The 19,385-nt window shown below is 35.8% G+C and overlaps 2 protein-coding genes across 6 annotated transcripts in view; both read right to left on the minus strand.

The window, feature by feature from the left end:
* cltcb (clathrin, heavy chain b (Hc)) overlaps positions 1–7,592 on the minus strand; it is a 33,617-nt gene extending 26,025 nt beyond the window's left edge. For 2 of the 4 annotated variants that reach the window (XM_048160460.1, XM_048160457.1), the window contains exons 1-7: positions 7,034–7,592; positions 5,816–6,023; positions 5,382–5,384; positions 2,393–2,661; positions 2,122–2,283; positions 1,900–2,013; positions 657–830 (exon numbers count right to left, since the gene is read on the minus strand). In XM_048160460.1, coding sequence (XP_048016417.1) covers positions 657–830; positions 1,900–2,013; positions 2,122–2,283; positions 2,393–2,661; positions 5,382–5,384; positions 5,816–6,023; positions 7,034–7,075 — 972 coding nt within the window. In that variant the 5' untranslated portion in view covers positions 7,076–7,592. The remainder of the gene's footprint in view (positions 1–656; positions 831–1,899; positions 2,014–2,121; positions 2,284–2,392; positions 2,662–5,381; positions 5,385–5,815; positions 6,024–7,033) is intronic. The other 2 variants (XM_048160459.1, XM_048160461.1) reach the window with 2 other exon arrangements.
* A 1,626-nt stretch (positions 7,593–9,218) lies between these two features.
* dhx40 (DEAH (Asp-Glu-Ala-His) box polypeptide 40) lies at positions 9,219–19,132 on the minus strand. 2 transcript variants are annotated; one of them, XM_048160462.1, is made up of 18 exons: positions 18,716–19,132; positions 18,449–18,594; positions 17,038–17,157; positions 16,267–16,494; positions 16,089–16,155; positions 14,762–14,893; positions 14,033–14,132; positions 13,817–13,903; positions 13,313–13,495; positions 13,137–13,217; positions 12,769–12,926; positions 11,639–11,753; positions 11,435–11,543; positions 11,256–11,350; positions 11,102–11,171; positions 10,049–10,165; positions 9,578–9,806; positions 9,219–9,504 (listed from the first exon to the last, which is right to left on the minus strand). In XM_048160462.1, the coding sequence occupies exons 1-18, from the start codon at positions 18,888–18,890 to the stop codon at positions 9,386–9,388; spliced, it is 2,331 nt and encodes a 776-aa protein (XP_048016419.1). In that variant the 5' UTR covers positions 18,891–19,132; the 3' UTR covers positions 9,219–9,385. The 2 variants fall into 2 exon arrangements, with proteins under 2 accessions (XP_048016419.1, XP_048016421.1); XM_048160464.1 differs by lacking the exon at positions 10,049–10,165 and having other exon boundaries at positions 18,716–19,129.
* Between the last annotated feature and the right edge of the window lie 253 nt (positions 19,133–19,385).

Raw genomic sequence — 19,385 nt, forward strand, 5'->3', positions numbered from 1 at the left:
TGATGTTATTTACAGGGATGCCTTCATCCCCAGTAACAGCATCCTATTGCATTATGGACTGCATGTACACAAAGACTTATGTTGGAATAGGGTGAAATAAAACTACATTTGGATTCACGAGAAAAGAAAAGATTGAGAAAAGAGTGACAACCTTTAGGATGCATTAATGCATTAAAATTTAATGCCATATTAACAGTGTTGCTTCATTTTATATTGGCAGCTAAATAATCATAAATGCATTGTGAATATTCGATATATCGTCCAGTCCTAGTTTGTACTGACGGTCTTGTGGTTTGATCGGGGAGGTTTTTCTAATGATGAGGGGAAAACAAACGGAAGAATAACAATGAGCAGGGATCACATTTCTACGCACTCTCTCTGCATATTTAATGTCATTTGGGTCTGAGCTCCAAAATAATTCATCAACTGATGGCATCCTGTTACAGTAGATTACAGAACACAAGCTAGTCTGTTTGCACATGTAGAAGGCAGCTCAAACTGGGGCCAACTATATGGAAACAAACCCCTGGTGTGTGTCTGGAACAAGCTCAGCTGGTCCATTCAAATGCGCTGACTAAACAACCCTTAATGTTCCAGCTAAAATAAAGCACCCCTTTCTTTTTACTGTCCACAACAGCAGACAAAGTAGTCGGTACCTGTCCCTTCCGGTTCACGCCAATAATTCCAGATGTGGCTTCATGAGGGGCGGTGACAAAAATGGTCTCTCCACTGATCCTGTTCATGTAGATGCAGGTGCCCGTCTCAAGGTCATACAAGTGGATGTAGCCATATTTGGTGATGAGAAAGACAACATCATGCTTGGAGCTTATCTAGAAGAAGACAAGATGGGAAAGACAAGAGTGAGTCTCCAAAACTGAAAATTACTGTTACTTAAAGTTACTGTTAAAATAAATAATATAAATGTTTATTATATATAAATTACACACATATATATATATATATATATATATATATAAACCACTTAATTCAATTGGATAACAGTCCCATTCAATCCCATCCAATTCATCCAACACGAGCTGCAGAGTTGTACATAGTGCAGTAGGTCTCTGAGTTTACTGAACACATGACGAGATGACTGACAAGACCATGGCAGAGGATTCGTTGCACATAGCCAAAGCGTCTGACAAATGTCTTATCTTTAGAATGCGTGCTCAGCACCACTGTTTCCTATTCACACAGTACGCCTGATTGCGAAACCGAAATTAAAACGCAGGCGCGCATTCAAACGCAATTTCAATACCCCACATTTGGAAAGCGGCTCTCTGATGCATGCAAATATAAAAGCTATCTTAGGCTGGGCTGTGTAGTTGTAACCATCTCTTAGCTCAGTACCAAGCTTGAAGAAAAATTTGGTCTCTATTTGCACTATAAATTTTGAGAGAGTACTTTGATTATGGTTGCACTTACTGTTTGCACTTAAGACCAAGAGAAAACTGTATTCAGTTTTATTTACACTGTTTTTATTTCTATGATCAATTTGTGGAAAGGAGTACAGTTAGGAGGTCAAAAGTTCTGAAATCATACAGGAGAGAAGCTAGTCTTTTGTTGTCTTTTACTGCATATGACAATTTATACTCAGAAAGTACAATTGAAATGGCATTTATTTCAGGATGATTAGCTCAAATGCACCTGCAAACTATTTTTTTCTAGTCAAGTAATTCGTCACTGAGGATTTCTTAAAAATATGGTATAAAAATCTTGTCTCATTCTCATGAATTCAATCTTGAGTACACATATATATATATATATATATATATATATATATATATAATTTTTTTTTTTTCTTTTGGTCATAGAAATTGTGTGGTTTAACATAACTGCCCCAAAAGACAAATTTGAATAATACTCATTAAATAATATTCATAAAACTATGTATACCTGCATGGCAACTGGAAAATCATTCTGGGCTTCTGGAGGGAAAAATACATCAACTGCTTTCTTTGGAAAAGGTTGATTACCAGTTGGAGGTGTTCCAACCTCAATAATGTGCAACTACAAGGGGGAAAAAAAAAAAATACAAGACTGGCATTAAATTTACAGTAATTTAAACATAATTAGCGTTATTTCAACATTGACATTCATTATAAAGAATAACCAGACCTTTCCTCCTGCTTGTCCCCGAACAGCAAAGCAGAAAAGTGTGGATTCCTCAGCGTTTCCCTCCATTTTAAACTGAGCAAATCCAGCAGCATGGCCTTCGATTGGCTGCGACACCTTTCTGTCCACTGAGTAAAGTTGCATTGCGCCCACAACACGGTTTTGCTGACAGAAAAAGGTTTTAAAAAGGCATTTCAGCAGGAAAACGACAACCACGTTGACATGCAGGTTACTGTGCATGGATTTAAATCCACAAAATATTTGTTATTCGTACCTGTGCTGAAATTCCAATGAGAAGTAGCCATTTTTGTTTGGCATCAGTGCGGTAGTTAATAATTTGACAGCCTGCTAAACTGGAATGCCGGTCAAAGACTTTGATGGGCTGCGAGTCTCCTTCCATACTCCAGTGATAGACCGCATTGTCTGTCACAAGTGCTACGGTATTGAGAGAGATCCACTTCCAAAATGTAACATCCTCGGTCATGGTGTGGGCTTTCATCTTGCTCTTCATTTCAATGTTGAAAATCTGAAGGGTTTTTGCCGCTGAAATTCAGGAACAGAGGTCATTTGAATAAAACGGCAATATTTGTTTCTAGTTCATGAATGGTGTGATTTAAATTAGTTAACATACAGACATCAAGTGTAATGCTAATAGCATGATGTGTATGTTAAATTGTAAAGACAAATATGGAAAACATGACAAAGCAGTTACAATGCAAAAAGAACAACTATAAGACAAACACTGCAAACATTTACAAACATCAAGCCAAGTTTTTTTGCACTTAGTTTGACCATTTTTAGTGATGTTCTAAACCTAATATGCTTATCAATTATTAATTAGTAAACAACTCTGTCTCTACTCAAAAAATGCAATGCTCAAAAGCATAATGTTATTCCCATCTGCAATAACAGATATCATCACCTTACCTCAAGTATGAGGGAATACAATTTGTTAAACATGTATAAACACATTTAAAGCCTTTTCTCTTCTAAAATATGGACCACAATTTGCTAAATCTGTTGATCTGTATAATTCTTTTTATCGACATACAGTGGCCCCAAAATGCATTAGGACACTTAAAGACACACTTAAATGTATAAATCTCACTGCAAAAAAATATTAACATGAAAATTGTATAGAATTTATTTTAAAGAAAAAGAAGAATCATAACAAATAATTTGATGTAATTAAAATTAAGACAAAAAGTATGTTGACACATTCTGGTTGTCAATTGCCAAATCAAAATGATGTCTGAGAAAGTATGATTTGTTTGCAGATGCCACTTGATTTGATACCTAATGTGACATTTAGAGCCTGTTTACGCCTGGTCACTTCATGCGTTTTCTCTTATCTATCCAATCATGAAAAGACCAGGTGTAAATGCTCTCCACTTTCGAAACGGATTTAAATACGATCACTCAAACCACTTCAGGAGTTGGTTTGAGACGCATTCCAGATGAAACTAGCGTAAATGCATCTGGTTTACCACATATGTAAATTTTATTCCAACCAAAAGGTTAAAAACAAACATGTGAGAGCGTGTTATAGGCTATATGACGTTATAGTCAGATATGACAGCACTACTCCAACAAACATCGCTGCAGATGAGCGGAGTATCTCTTCAGAAAGCCAACGCGCAAATTGCCGCAAATGAAACTGAAAATAAGACGGTCAAAACACAATCATCTTCATTAAAAGTAGTAAAACTTAATGATCTTACCAGTGCTGATGCCGCTCTCTCCTATTGCGGCCTTTGATGTTGAAATTAGCTGATGATAGATAAAATGCAGCGCATATCTGTTGCGTCCGTTGACGTGAACTTTAAATTAAGTTTGCATATAGCGCGGGAATTTAAGATCGGATTAATATTCGTTTTGCGGAGTGGGCAAGTTTAAATGGAACCGTATTAAGAAATCATATCTGATCAGTAAAAACATGTTTAAAAAGTGATTAAGTGTCCAAATATTTTGGGGTCACCGTATATTTTATATAATGTTTGTGAACTATTGTTAGTAATTTAATTTGTTATTTTATTTATTTATTACATCTGGCCTGGTAAGCAATTATGTCACGATAGGTGAAACATTACTGTGAAATAAATGTATATTATATTAAATTTCTGTGCTCAGTGGATTCAATATATATATATATATATATATATATATATATATATATATATATATATATATATATATATATATATATATATATATATATATATATATATATATATTATATTATAATATATATTATATTATTATATATTTATATTACACACACACACACACTACAGCTCAAAAGTCTCTTATGCTCACCAAGGCTGCATATATTTGATCACAAATACAGTAAAAACAGTAATATTGTGGAATATTAAATTTTAAAGTAACTATTTTCTATTTTAATATGTTTTAAAATGTAATTTATTCCTGTGATGGAAAAGCTGAATTTTCAGCATCATTACTCCAGTTTTCAGTGTCACAAATATCATTCTAATATGCCAATTTGTCACTCAAGAAACATTTCCTATTATCAATATTGAAAACAGTTCTGCTTCTTAATATTTTAGTGGAAACGTGACACTTTTTTCAGGATTCTTTGATGAATAGAAAAACCAAAGGAACATAGCTTAAGGGAAATAGAAATCATTTGTAACATTATAAATGTCTTTACTGTCACTTTTGACCAATTTAATGCATTCTTGCTGAATGCAAGTATTAATTTCTTTCTTTCAAAACAAAAAAATCTTACTGACACCAAACGTTTGAACAGTAGTGTATATGTTATAGCCTCTAATGGCCATACACAAGATTTCCAAAATCATAATTATGTACAAATCAGAACTGCAACTATAAGACAATCTTAAAATATTCAGTATTTATTGTGATCTTACTATTTTCAAGGTCATAATCCACTTCTCATTCTTACAGTTGACTTGCAGAGTTAAATATATCTAGAAAGTTTCCTTGCAAATCTATCAGTTTACAGACATAGTAGACCTTTGCATTGCATTAACAGTAGTCTGACAAGTGCCAAAACAAAATTAAAAAAATTAAAGAGCTCAGCTAAATATTGTTGTTTCGACTAACAACAACAAAATTGATTTAAATTTATGCTAAACAATAGGAATACAGGCTGTCGTAATGTTACATGCATTTTACACAATCCCGACCCCCTCCTTATATGGCTAACCTATCATTCAACATCAACATCACATTTCACAATTCAAAATCCCACAACTCAGGATAGATGAAATTGAACTCACCGTCTGCAAACATAAGAAAGCAGTAAGAAACAAAAAATAAAAAAGAACAAAAACAAGCAAGAACAGACAAAGCATTTATGACGGCAAGACATTTCCAATGAGCATTTTAAAGGCTATTCTTACCAAAAAATTACAGCAAGAAGATTTAATACGTAACGAGACAGAGATGGACATATTTGTTGGAAATATGGAGGGTATTTAACAATAACCATGTCATTTGACAAGACAAAAGTAATACACTATGTTACACTAAACTGTCTCGATGAGAAACACAGTCAGCCAAAAGTGTAGTCATGTTATCTATTCAGTGGGTGGGAGGGAGGGGGTTGCAGGAAATTTCTATATCATCCCCAAAATTATCATTAAATTTCAAAAATCCATGCCTTAACGTGTCCCCCCACTTTTCAAATGTCTTCAACAACCCCGTGTCTTACCTTTAAGAGCAATGACTTTGCTGGCTGGGTTCATGATGGCACTGTCTGCAGAGATGGGCCTGCGGATGGGCGTGTTGGGGTCGCTCATGTCAATGATTACAACCTGGGCCTGTTCGCCCACCTTTTCCCGAATGCAGATGAACTTATCTGACTCCATCGTGAGGGTGCTAAACCCGATATTTGCTGGGTTTATGCCCAGGTTCTGGAGCTGTAAGAGGTGGACAGACAATATTTAGCAACGTTAGATACAGTACTTGTTCATGAAACCTTTATAAACGAAGGATTATAAAGCTAGTGAACTGCCTACCTACACAGCATTTTTGGCACGCAAAATGCTGTCCAGCTATGCATTATTTAAACACAGGTAATAAATGTGTCTGCTGCAAGTTTAATTCAATGTTTACAGGGGGTTTGTGATAAAAATAAGGAACTATGGGCACAATCTCATCCTCCCCCACTGAGATGCACCTGTGCAATGACACAATACACTGTAATGACTCAAGTCAAGCCAGTTAAGAAACAAATATTCATGATTTAGCACTCAAATCTTTTAAATATATACATCAATATTGATACACAACATCTATATACACACTATCCGAAATAGATTTATTTTAAGGGAGTTTACTATGGAAAACGCCTAAAATATATCCAAAAGAATCAAATTTGAACCGAAACAAGATCTTCTGAATCGGAATCGATTCGTGAAATCTGTCAAAATACCCAGCAATATTTATAAGCGTTTTTAAGGGTGAATAAACGATGACAGAATTTTAATTTTCGTGTTAATTATTGTCAAGAAACGTTTTTAAGCGGTAAACGTGGACAATCCGAGTCAGGTTTAATTCAACCGACACATTTGCGACAATAAATCACAGCATGAATGCCGCTTTATAAAGCTGCTTTAATCCTTTCACTGCATCCACCTGCATTGGCTGTGTCTAAAAACCTAGTGACCTGCCTATCCAGTACCACAAACTGAACATTAGTATTTTCGGGGTCTCATTTGCGGGTTCGAACTTTTGTTTAGTATTTTTTTATGGCGAATTTAATTGAAACGTTCAAAGAGGTAGCTCGCGAGTTTTTGAGACACAGCCATTGAAATGGATGGGAGGTCATTCATTGAGCTAGCGCTAAAGCTAACAAGCACTGTCACCTCTGTTACAGCAGAGCTACCGATTATTAACATGTTAATATTTAGCTGTAGTGAAAACCCACCTGCAGGTGCTCCTGGAAGCGGATAGGAAGGATCTGAGCCATGGTTTGGGCTTTCTGTTCTCAATCCTCCCGGCCGGACTCCTCGCAAAATTTCTCACTAGCTTTAGCGAGCGACGACCTCCTCTCCGCGGACACCCACGATTCAAAACAGATCAAATGCAGGACTGCTGGTTATATTCGACAAAGAATGAAAATGTCGTGTTTTCGTCGTGTCAAGCCAATCCGCCAGATGGTTGATGTTTTTTTCCTCCCCTCTCTGCACGGATGGGACTCGCTCAGACCCGCAATGGCGGCGGAAACAGCTCAGACTGACAATCCGGAAGCAGCAGCGCGGACTTTGCGGCGGAAGGACATTCGCGATTTCAGCGATTTTGCTAATCAAGCGGGCGACGAGCGAAGCTCTAATTTGGTGTATGTAAGCGTTTAGATACTTAATATTTTAGATTTGATTTATAAGCGCCGGTATGAGAAGTCTAATAAATGTTAAATAATTCGTTTCATTTTTGCCACATCATTCAGTTCTTCATATTCTATGTACGTCAGTTCCGGCTGCTCTCCAGCGGTGGTGCGTTCGAGAACGAATCGTTGTTTTGAATGAATCTTTTAAGAGAATGAATCCTTCATTGAATCGTTTTCTGAGTATCGCAGGCATTTAACATTTTTGTTGCGGGTTGTAAGGAGTGTATTACAGCCTTCAAGTGTACCTGAGAAACACATTCCTCCAAGTTTGTCCTAAGTCGGAATTGAAGTCGGAAACAACAACACAGAAGTAGTCTAAACAAACTAAACAATTATATTGTGAACAATAAACCCAAATAACTGCACTTGAATTCAAAACATTAAAGTCCCCCTGAAATCAAAATTTAAGTTTTTTAGCTTTTAGTATGAATATTGTTATAGTGTTAGTTAATTAAAATAAGTTGTTTATTACAATTATTTCATGTATTCACAATAAGTTCTGTATAAGCCAATCAGATGTGGCTATGTCATCACGCGGGGTTTAGTTCACTGTTTGTTTTTACGTTTAGCGTCAGTATGCTCGCAGGCTTCGGTGTGGATGGTTGTATATAAACCCATCAGCACTGGGCAAGAGCACAAACACCCGCTATTGTAAAGTTGTGGTTTAATAAGTTAAGTTCCTGAAACAGATTTGCTTTGTTGTGTGCCTCTCTTCACGCCTCCTCAGACGCTGCTAAGCGAAAGACTAAAGCACAATAATAAGTTAACCTTAAGGTTATGAATAAGCTAGTGTGTTCCAAAACAATGACAAAATTTGCATTTAGGAGAAATAAGCATTCAAATCTTACAGTCTCTCACTTCCGCTAAAGTGGATCACGGATTTTCATGACATCACATCGCACTTCACTTTCTCGTCAAATCTTCGGTCCAATCAAATGCTCTCTAGAATCTGAAGCCCCGCCTCCTCCTACACTCTTACAGACGCTGAAGCCTCAGCTCAAATCGGTCATTTGCTCACACATTTACTAGTTTTTACATGGTGAATGGCACATAGTGCACTATATAGAGAATAGGGAACGATTAAGACAGTATATGCTTTCTATTGACGCGAATGAAGTCCGTTTTCGCTTTACTGTCACATGAACCGCCACAATGCGAGCAGTCTGCTCCGGTATCGGACCCATTTGAATTCTGCACAGTATAAGCGATATAAAGGACATTATGAGGAGAAACGGTTAGAGATTAGAAGGAAACAGGTTTTACAGAGTCTAACGCCTCTGGCCGAGCTGTAACATAAACGAAAACGCTACTGGCTGTTTCAAAAAAGGGGCGGGGCTGATTGTCTTGGGGCGCCCTGTCTTCCTGTTTCAGTTGAACTTACGTCAACACATTGAATAATGCTGCGCGTTCCAACACTCTTCAGTGGGCCTTTAATTTCTATCACTTATTTATACATTGTATTACAAACTAAAAATTTTTGTTACATAAAGCAAACTTAAAGTTGAGTATTCTCTTTACACCATTCCCTACAGGCTTGATTTCCACTCACTGATCTCTATATAGATATTACATAACATATCAATGTCACAACTCGACAACTACAACAGTTCCAGTCATTGAATCAATAGTTTCTCTTTGGTCTGCTGGATACATGAATGCAGGACTGCTTTAAAATCTTTTATCTGCATTCTAAAGATGTAATAAAACAACACCCAATATCAAAAAGTATTAAAAAAAACTATTTATTTATGTAAAAAATATTTAAAATGTGTTTTACACATTGTGACTCAAGAGCCATATCAAAATCCACAATACCAGACTGCTGCAGCAGTAAACCAGGATTATGTTCTGAAATCTGAGATTATAAAGTCTTTTATATTTCCTCTGATCCTCTCATGTACCCTTTCTTTGTAGCCGATGCTGTTTTCGCTCCAAGTAGCGAGCACGGGCCTCTGTGATTGAGCTTTCGTCATTTCTCTTTTCCAGCTTCTTTGCCGCATCCTCTGTGGCCTCTATTTAAACAAAAACAAACGTGTTACATATTTATAACACAATCAAAATGTAGCTCTGCCTTTTCAAACGCACCTGCTTGTCTTTTTGCTGCCTCTTTCTTTTCCCATTGGACCATCTCTTCATCAGTTACTTCTTCCCTTGCGACACTACTCAACTCAAAGACGTCGATTTCATGCAGCTTCGGCAACAGGTCCTGCACCCACTCGTAACGGATGGGGCAAACTGTTCTCACGTACACTCGTGAGGTGACCAACACGTCATGGAAGATGATCCAATCCAGCTGCAATTCTTGACCAAAGAGCTGAATATAAGAAGTGGTTTGGTTAAAATAATCACGCAGAAATGAAAACAGACTTAAAAATTACATCAAAGTGGACCTATTATGCAAAAATGCACTTTTTTGAACACAGATATGTGTCCACAGTGTGTGTAAATAACCAGCCTATAATGGTAAAAATCCACCCACTCCTTTTTTTTTATAATGCTCATAAATCAGAAGCAGTTTCTCCAAATGCACAGTTCCAGATTTCCCCCTATTCTTACATTGGAGTAGGGAAGCTCCGCCCATGACTGGTGTCGATCTGCCCTATTAGCAAAGATACCGGCCTGAGAAAGCCAATTCTGTTTCCTCGCTGTAGCAGCTGTAGATATATACAATGTCTGCGCCAAAAAAACATTACAAATGTTCTGTTATTGGATGTACCAATGAACATAAGAGTCTCCATAGACTCTCAGCATCTAAGCCACTGAATTTCATTTATGAAGGAAATGTGCCGAAGAAAGTCGGTAAAGTGTTATATATTTGCACAAATCATTTTACGCTGGTGAGAAGATTTTTGCTACCCATTCAGATTTTAAAACAGAAGGTAGCACAAGCAAATATAGTGTTGATAGCACAATCTAATAGCATTATTTGTCAGAAAACTGGACTGCTTCACAAACGAGGGTCAGTTCAATGCTGGATTTGTACAAAAGATTAACATGTCAATGAGTTGAATCAACTCCACAACAACTAAAAAATTTGTCCACTAACCGTTCAGAAACATCCAGATGCATTCTAAAATTCTAAATTTTAAAATTCTAAAATTCTAAAATTTAAAATTCTAAATTTTAAAATTCTAAAATTCTAAATTTTAAAATTCTAAATATTAAAATTCAAACTTCTTCCTGAGTCGCTCCATCGGTGTCCGACTCCGGTTCAAACATGTAAAGTTGAACACCGCTATTGACAATTTATGACATTTTGGCTGCGTGAGATTCTCCAGCTTTGTTGTTGTTGATTATCCGAAACGTGAGCTGTTAAAGCTCTGCCCTCTTCTGGAAAGGGGGCTGGAAGCAGCAGCTCATTTGCATTTAAAGGGACACACAAAAATGCTGTGTTTTTGCTCACACCCAAATAGGGGCAAATTTGACAAGCTATAATGAATGATCTGTGGGGTATTTTGAGCTGAAGCTTCACAGACACATTCTGGGGACACCAGAGACTTATATTACATCTTGTGAAAAGTAGGAACATAATAGGTCCCCTTTAAAGTAAGTAAATATTGACAGAATTTTCATTTTTGGATGAACTTTTGGATGGATTTAATTCCTTACACACGATGAAGGGTGAATGATAATGCTCGACCCATGTCCGTCCATGGTGCAGAATGATTTCCCAACGGATCTGAGGAAAACAGAACAGCTTTAATACTGGCTTTAATAAATACAGTTTATGTAATATACTGTAAAATGACAATGTGGCGCTCACCGTCTGGCTACATTGGTGAAATAACCCAGGCAAAGGCACTGGCGTAGCAGTTCACTCCTACTGCCCTCAAACGTCTCATGTGGAAAGTCTTTCTGCTACATAAACAGTCAAAGAACAAGTCGTAAGATTCAAATAATGAAAGTAAAACCAAATACTGTTGTAGAGAAAATCTGAATTACCTGCTTCAGGCGTAGAAGAATCTCTCTTAGCTGTGTCTCAACGCTGAAGGCTGACTTCACTGCTCGCCAATGGATCCAGTTCTCTTTGCACCAGGCAGATGGATGGTCGCTATTAGAAGAATGAAAGTAAGAATCAATATGTCCCATGATTTTCATGAAGAGTTATGTATTTATTTAGATATTTGTTCAAACTTTATGGTCTACCTCGCTCTGCACTTCTCAAAGACACAGAGAAGCATGAGGAAATCATTGGAGCTGCCAGCAGAAGCTGCTATCTGTTTGTGTCGAATCTCTGCTTCCTTTTGTCCTTCTGGTTTACCTAAAAAAAAAAAAGGCAATATTGGAATTATCTGATGTATTAGACAATATTAGATTTAATTGGACAGGTCATTTAATTTTACTGTAAAATATCATTATTATTATTGGGGGAAAAGTATGAATTGCCTTCTGTTCATTATAATGTAGTGAAATCAAAATCTAAAACATGAATTTTAAAGGATTAGTCCACTTTTGAATACACTTTTCCTGATAAATTTACTCACCCCCATGTCATCCAAGATGTTCATGTCTTTCTTTCGTCAGTCGAAAAGAAATGAAGGTTTTTGAGGAAAACATTCCAGGATTTTTCTCCTTACAGTGGATTTCAATGGCTACCAACAGATTGAAGTCAAAATTACAGTTTCAGTGCAGCTTCAAGGGCTTTAAACCATACCAGATGAGTAATAAGGGTCTTATCTAGTGAATCGATCGGTCATTTTCGAAAATAATACAACCGTTTATGCTTTATAAACAAAATATCGCCTTGAAAGTACTTTCCGCTTCCGCATTCTTCATAACGCTTACGCTGAATGTCCTACGCCTTCCCTATTCAACTTACGGAACGAACGCGGCGCCAGTTTCATTTTTTTCCGTAACTTGAATAGGGAAGGCGTAGGACATTCAGCGTATTGAGCGTAAGCGTTATGAAGAATGCGGAAGCGGAAAGTACTTTCAAGGCGATATTTTGTTTATAAAGCATAAACGGTTGTATTTTTTTCGAAAATGACCGATCGATTCGCTAGATAAGACCCTTATTCCTCATCTGGTATGGTTTAAAGCCCTTGAAGCTGCACTGAAACTGTAATTTTGACCTTCAATCTGTTGGTAGCCATTGAAATCCACTGTAAGGAGAAAAATCCTGGAATGTTTTCCTCAAAAACCTTCATTTCTTTTCGACTGACGAAAGAAAGACATGAACATCTTGGATGACATGGGGGTGAGTAAATTTATCAGGAAAAGTGTATTTAAAAGTGGACTAATCCTTTAAGTGGATGATAACATACAGAAATTATTACCTGGTCGAATGAAGATATTCTCTACTGATAGCATGGCGGCTACAGGCAGCATTATGTCCTCACATCCGAGAGCGGCAGCTTTGAGTAGAGCACGAGTAAGATTAGGAGGAAGAGGGAACTCCACCATCAACCTCCCCAGTCTGGTAACTTCACCTCTCCTGCAGCAAAAAGCTGATATTAGCATTGAATTTAATTTTGATTATAGAACTGACACACTGAACAATGTGTGTGCCATTATTGACATGTAATGTGATTATCAGCAGTACTGGGGTCAGGATGGGCTTCTGGAAAAATGCTGATGGCTATATTCTACTGTCTCAGCGGTTTCTTGCAATGTAATTATATAACAAGCAAAAGTATCACTTCACCTGTCAATGGCATCATACTGATACAGCTGCTTCAGAGCAGTCAGGATAAATCGTTCCTCTGGACAATCAAGGTAAGGAAATCTAAATATACCATAATTGGGAAAAACAAAGTGTTAATTTCAATTATGAAGAAACCGATTAAACTATAAAAACATAACAATACAGCCCGCCGATACCTAATCACATCATGGACACCGAGACATTTCAGTGTGAGAATGACAGATGTAAGACTGGTCCGTTGAATCTCTGGAATGGTGTACTCTGGCATGCATGTTTCCCAGAAGTCTTTACTGTAAATCCTGAAGCATTTTCCTGCAGATGTTCGTCCAGCCCTGCCCGCTCTCTGCTGAGCCTCGCTTCTGTTTGGAAACATTATCAGAATAGAATTAAAAGTGGAGACAAACTGAACTGTTTTTCATTATTTAGACAAACTAGTCAATACCCCACTAAACAGCTTTTTACAAATAGCATAACCCACACTCACTAAGAAATTAATTAATTAAATTTCATTTATTCATAATATCAACATCAAAAGCTTTATTCATGGCAAAACAATGAAACAATTACTACTAATAAAAGATAATAAAATGAATAAAAAAATAAAATAATACATTAAATATCATTTTTAAGAAATATTAATAAAAAAATCTAAATTGTAGAATTATTTCCAGGTCACACACTTTGAAATTGGTACCACTTCCAAAATATCCAATCCAACCCTCGAGTTGTGGTTTAGCTGTTTCACAAATCCACTGTCAACGATATATCTACAACACAACATAAAAAAGGAAATGACATTAAAAAACTGAAATAAAACTGCAATATTTCCTCTGAGCACTATCATGCAATTTTTAAATTCTGCTGTTTTACTGGTGCTTGTGTTATACTGTTTCTACCTGATTCCATCAATTGTGAGTGAAGTTGCAGCAATATTCGTCGCTACCACACACTTCCTCACACCTTTTGGCGCAGGCTGAAATATTTGCCTTTGCTGATCTGTAAAAAAAAAAAAAATATATATATATATACACACACACACACGCACACACAGCCCTCCAAAATGGGGTTTTGGACAATATTGGCATGAATCCTTTTTAATTTGTGGTAATTATGCACTGATAAGGGACAACACAAACTACAAAAACATATTTTATTATATAAACAGTTTATGCATTGAAAAAAATCTTAAATTTTCGATTCATCAAAATATCCACCATTAGCAGCTATCTGACCTAAACTGGGTTCTAATTGGTTCATTGTATTCTAAACTTAATTGGCAATCAATTGTTGAAGCTATTAAGGTGTGCTGAGCCAAAGATCTTTTACAAACCTGGGCCAAGTTTAAACCAGTAACCAGGCATCACAGCTGGCAAAGGGGCATGTCTGACTCTGACATGTATATATTGCCATTATTATGTAATCAAAAATGAAAATTATTATTACTGGTCTTCAATGATAATGTCAAGTTACTTTAATGTATTTGCACCAAAAAATGATAAGGATTTATGCTGATATTGTCCAAAACCACACTTTGCCAGGGGGGCAGTATATATATAATCATTTTATGATCATACATAAGATTTCACCCTATTTTGTCTTTGAGACAAATCTTAAGACTGGCTAACCTGTTGGCATGGATCCATACAAAGGTAGGATGAGAAGCCCTTCAACAGTTTGGTCATGGACATCGTAACGGTAGTCTAAGACCTCAGCCTTCTCAAAAAGCGAATCACAAGCTTTCTCGATTTCAGATTGACCTGTTAAAAAAACACAAGCACAAGGCTACAAACTAAAGAGGAAAATTGGAAATATCATAAATACTCTTAAATAAATACTGTACACTACCATTCAAAATTTTGAGTGGGTAAGATTTTTTAATGTTTTTGAAAGAAGCCTCTTAAGGCCCGATATACTCATGGTTCTTTTTCGTTCTTTGCTTTGGGGTAAAAAAAATTTGAAATACATGAGCAAACACTGATGAGAGCAGCATTTAGATGAATATGTTAATATGTGCTCCACGCTTTCCTTTCAGTAACAAAATAAACACACAACAATGACAGCAGTGAGAAAACAGTAGTTAAGAAAGTGGCAATGTGGATGTTTGCTCTGCAACTCAGCACTCCAGTAAAGTCACGTCACTTTATACAATATATTGTTTAAAAGCAAGCAGCTTTACAGTATTAAACATGAAAAAACAGTGTCAGGTTTTTTTTTTTTTTCCCAATTAGAATTACAATTTCATTTTCATTTTTTTATGACAATTTCATTATAAAGCAGCTCTCCAGTGTGTTCGTGTTTTTAATAGCGGATGTCCGACCTTGATGGACTGAGCAGAAGAAATGAACCGGAGAAGATTACCACGTCCAAAAAGAAGGCGCAGAACAATGGTAGTTTGAAGGTGTTTATCAGAAAGAGCAAACTTTTCTGCTGTTTCGAACTCCCAAAATGAACTTTTGGCCCGATTTTGCTCGAAATAACCTCACACCAGTTCATTCTTTGATTTTGCGATTTTGCTTGAAGTATATCGGGCCCTTTATGCTCACCAATGCTGCATTTATTTGATCAAAATATGGTAAAAACAAAGCTGAATTTTCAGCTTCATTACTCCAGTCTTCAGTGTCACATGATCCTTCAGAAATTATTCTAATATGCTGATTTGCTGCTCAAGAAACATTTATTATTATTTTCAATGTTGAAAACAGTTGTGCTGCTTAATATTTTTGTGGAAACCATGATATATTTTTGTTTCAGGATTCTTTGATGAATAGAAACTATTTGTAATGTTTCTAACATTACATTTTATATTTAATATATTTTATTTTATCTTTATCTTTTTAAAACAATTTAATGCATCCTTGCAGAATAAATGTATTAATTTTTTTAATTTTTTTTTTTTTTAATCTTACTGACCCCAAACATTTGAACAATAGTGTACATCTCCGCTGAGCTTACCAGTCAGGAAGACCAAAATATCACCAGCTGCTTCATTTGTGTGCACATCTAAAGCCACCTTTACCACCTATGGATCACAAACACAACACAGTTACAGTCTGTCAAGATTCTAGAAGGTTTCAAACATAGATTTTCCTTGCAAACAGACAATTTGTAATAAAATTTATAATATGGTCACCTCTTTGACATAGACAGAACTATCTTTGTCTTTTGGACCAATCAGATTACAGAATTTCTCCTTCACCGGATATGTACGCCCAGGAATCGCAAATATGGGACAGTGTCCGTAAAAAGAGCTGAGCTTTTCCGTTTCTAATGTTGCTGACATCACAACTACTTTGAGGGGTGTTTTGCGGCCACGGGACCCTTTTGACAGGGTCTTCTTGAGTAACCCAAGTAAAATATCCTGCAAAACAAACAATTTTATGAAAGATTTTGAGAAATATCTTATTATGAAGCTGCAACGAGCAATAAATACCAAAGTATCAAGTATTACCTAGGGTTTTTTTTCTTTTTTTATATATATATTGTATCATGGTAATGCCATAGTATTATTTTAAGTACATTGGAGTACCATGTTATTACAGTCTGATCCAATCACTGTGGTACCACTGCAGTGCTGATTTTGTAAGTGAAAACGGTTATTTTAAGGTGACGTACTTACATTGTACTTATTCAAATAAGTACTGAGTACTATTAATTAACAACATGTACTTACTATAGAGTTACAGTTAGGGTTTGGATTAGGGTTAGTTACTTGTAATTATGCATAATTTACTGTTATTACATAGTAAGTACAAATAGTAACGTGTACCTACGTCACCTTAAAATAAAGTGTTACCGTGAAAACTATAAAAAAGACCAATATATTAAAAAATTACAGTACCTTCCGACAATTGTACTAATTTCCCAAGTAAAAGCACAAAGTGCACATAAAAAGTCCACATACTGTATTCAGGCTCCTCTCATGGACTTCATCCAGGATCACGATGCTGTACTGTGTTAAACTGGGGTCTGCAAGAATCTCCCTCAGCATACAGCCATCTGTCATGTATTTAACCACAGTGTCCTGATAGAAAACAAAATAATACAAACTTGTTAAAAATGACACCAATTAATTTCATCAACTGCAAATACCTTGTTGGTAGAGGCTATTTTCACAAACCAAGACCATTTATGTACCTTAAAAATACAAATACTATATTGTTTCAATATACTTTGTGTGAAAACTAAGCATTTTTCGCTACTTGCACTTGGTGTAAAAATGATATGTCTTGCTATCCTAAAGAGCAGCAACTTTATTTAGCTGCTGCCTAAAAATCATCAAATTTGTAAATGACTTGAAAAAAAACAACAAATAAAAGTAAAAAAAACAAACAAAAAAACATTTATTCCATTAAAGTTTTTAACAGTACCACACTGTGAAAATAATTATTAAAAAAAAAGAAAAGAAAAAAAAACATTAAATATCCTAAAGAATTGTGGTGATTTTTTTGTACTTTCTTTATATTATGCGGATTTTAATTTAATTTAAATTTTCAGAGCACCAGTAACAAATATTATATATATATATATATATTATATTATATAAAACCCAATATTAAAAATAATGATATTCGTGATGTACACCACTGTTCGAAAGTTTGGGTTCAGTACAGTAAAAATTAATATAGGGGAACATTACACCAATTTTTTTTTTTTTTTCTATTTTATTATATTTTAAAAAGTAATTTATTCCTTATGGCAACACTGAATTTTCAGCATCATTACTCCAGTCTTCAGTGTCACATGATCCTTCAGAAATCATTCTAATATGATGATTTGCTGCTCAAGAAACAGGTAACACTTCATTTTAGGGTGACATAGTTACATTACTACATCTACTTACTATAATAATAACAGTAAATTATCCATAATTACAAGTAGCTAACCCTATAAACCAAACCTAAACTCTATAGTAAATACATGTAGTTAATATTACTTAGTACTTATTTGAGTAAGTAGTACAATGTAACTACATCACCTTAAAATAAAGTGTAACCAAGAAACATTTCTTATTACCAATGTTGAAAGCAGTTGCACTGCTTAATATTTTGCGGAAACTGATACTTTTTTAGTATTTTAGGAGTAGAAAGTTAAAAAGAACAGCATTTATTTGAACAATTGTGACATTATAAATGTCTTTACAGTTATTTTTGATTAATTTAATGCATCCTTGCTGAATAAAAGTATTCATCTCTTCCACGAAAACAATCTTACTGACCCCAAACATTTGAACAGTAGTGTATATTCTTGAGATTTCTGCATAGTGTTAACATGACATGTGTGATAGTGATGATAACGTGTTTGTTATCTCCTACCTTGGTTGAGCAGTCATCAAAGCGCACTTGGTAGCCCACCTCCTCACCCAGCCTGACCCCCATCTCATGAGACACCCTCTGGGCTACAGTGATGGCTGCAACCCTCCTGGGCTGAGTCACACCAATCTTGCCCTTCCTGCAAAGACCTGAACAGAAACAGAGGCATCCTGAAGAGGAATGACAGATCCTGCTGCAAATCCAATACACAGTGAATGAACAAACATGTCCATTCCAGTTCATCAGCGATCACGAGCTCACATACGTTACCTGCTTTGTACAAGTACTGAGGGAGCTGAGTTGTTTTTCCGCTGCCAGTTTCACCCGTTACGATCAGGAAGGTGTTTTCCTTCACAGCCTGAATGAGTTTGTCTTTGTGTTGATAAATAGGCAGCTTTTTTGATTCATGATGCTCCGTTTCACCGCTCTTCTCTACTTTTGACATGTCTGACCGTTCATGTGCTATTTATCCACTTCCTAGTGTTGCTCGAAAGGATATTTCAGCTCTTGAAACGATTTCTAAAAGCTCAGCAGAATATTAATAAGTCATAATAATAGCGCAGAAGATCTTATTTCATCTTGTTTATGAGTTGTTAGTTGGTTTACTTGAGTGTTGGTTTGAACTCTTACTCACAGCTCATGAAAACACATTAGCGCCACCTGCTGCACAGGATGACTGAAGGCCGCTCTGTTTCACTGCAGTTTTTCAATGGTGTCCACGAAGATGTGTATGAATTGTTATAATTTGATAAGTTTTGAGTGCATAAAATTATGTATGTGCAAAATAAATACATTAAAATATCAAATAACTACAAATAAAATAAATAAAAATACTTCACACACCATATACTGTAGCCTACTACTTGTAAAGGAAATGCTAATTAGATGTAGGCTACATTTGTTAGCAATATAGATGAAATTTGATTTATGATTTGAAAAG

The sequence above is a fragment of the Megalobrama amblycephala genome, linkage group LG16, assembly GCF_018812025.1.
Source record: "Megalobrama amblycephala isolate DHTTF-2021 linkage group LG16, ASM1881202v1, whole genome shotgun sequence".
Lineage (NCBI taxonomy): Eukaryota > Metazoa > Chordata > Actinopteri > Cypriniformes > Xenocyprididae > Megalobrama > Megalobrama amblycephala.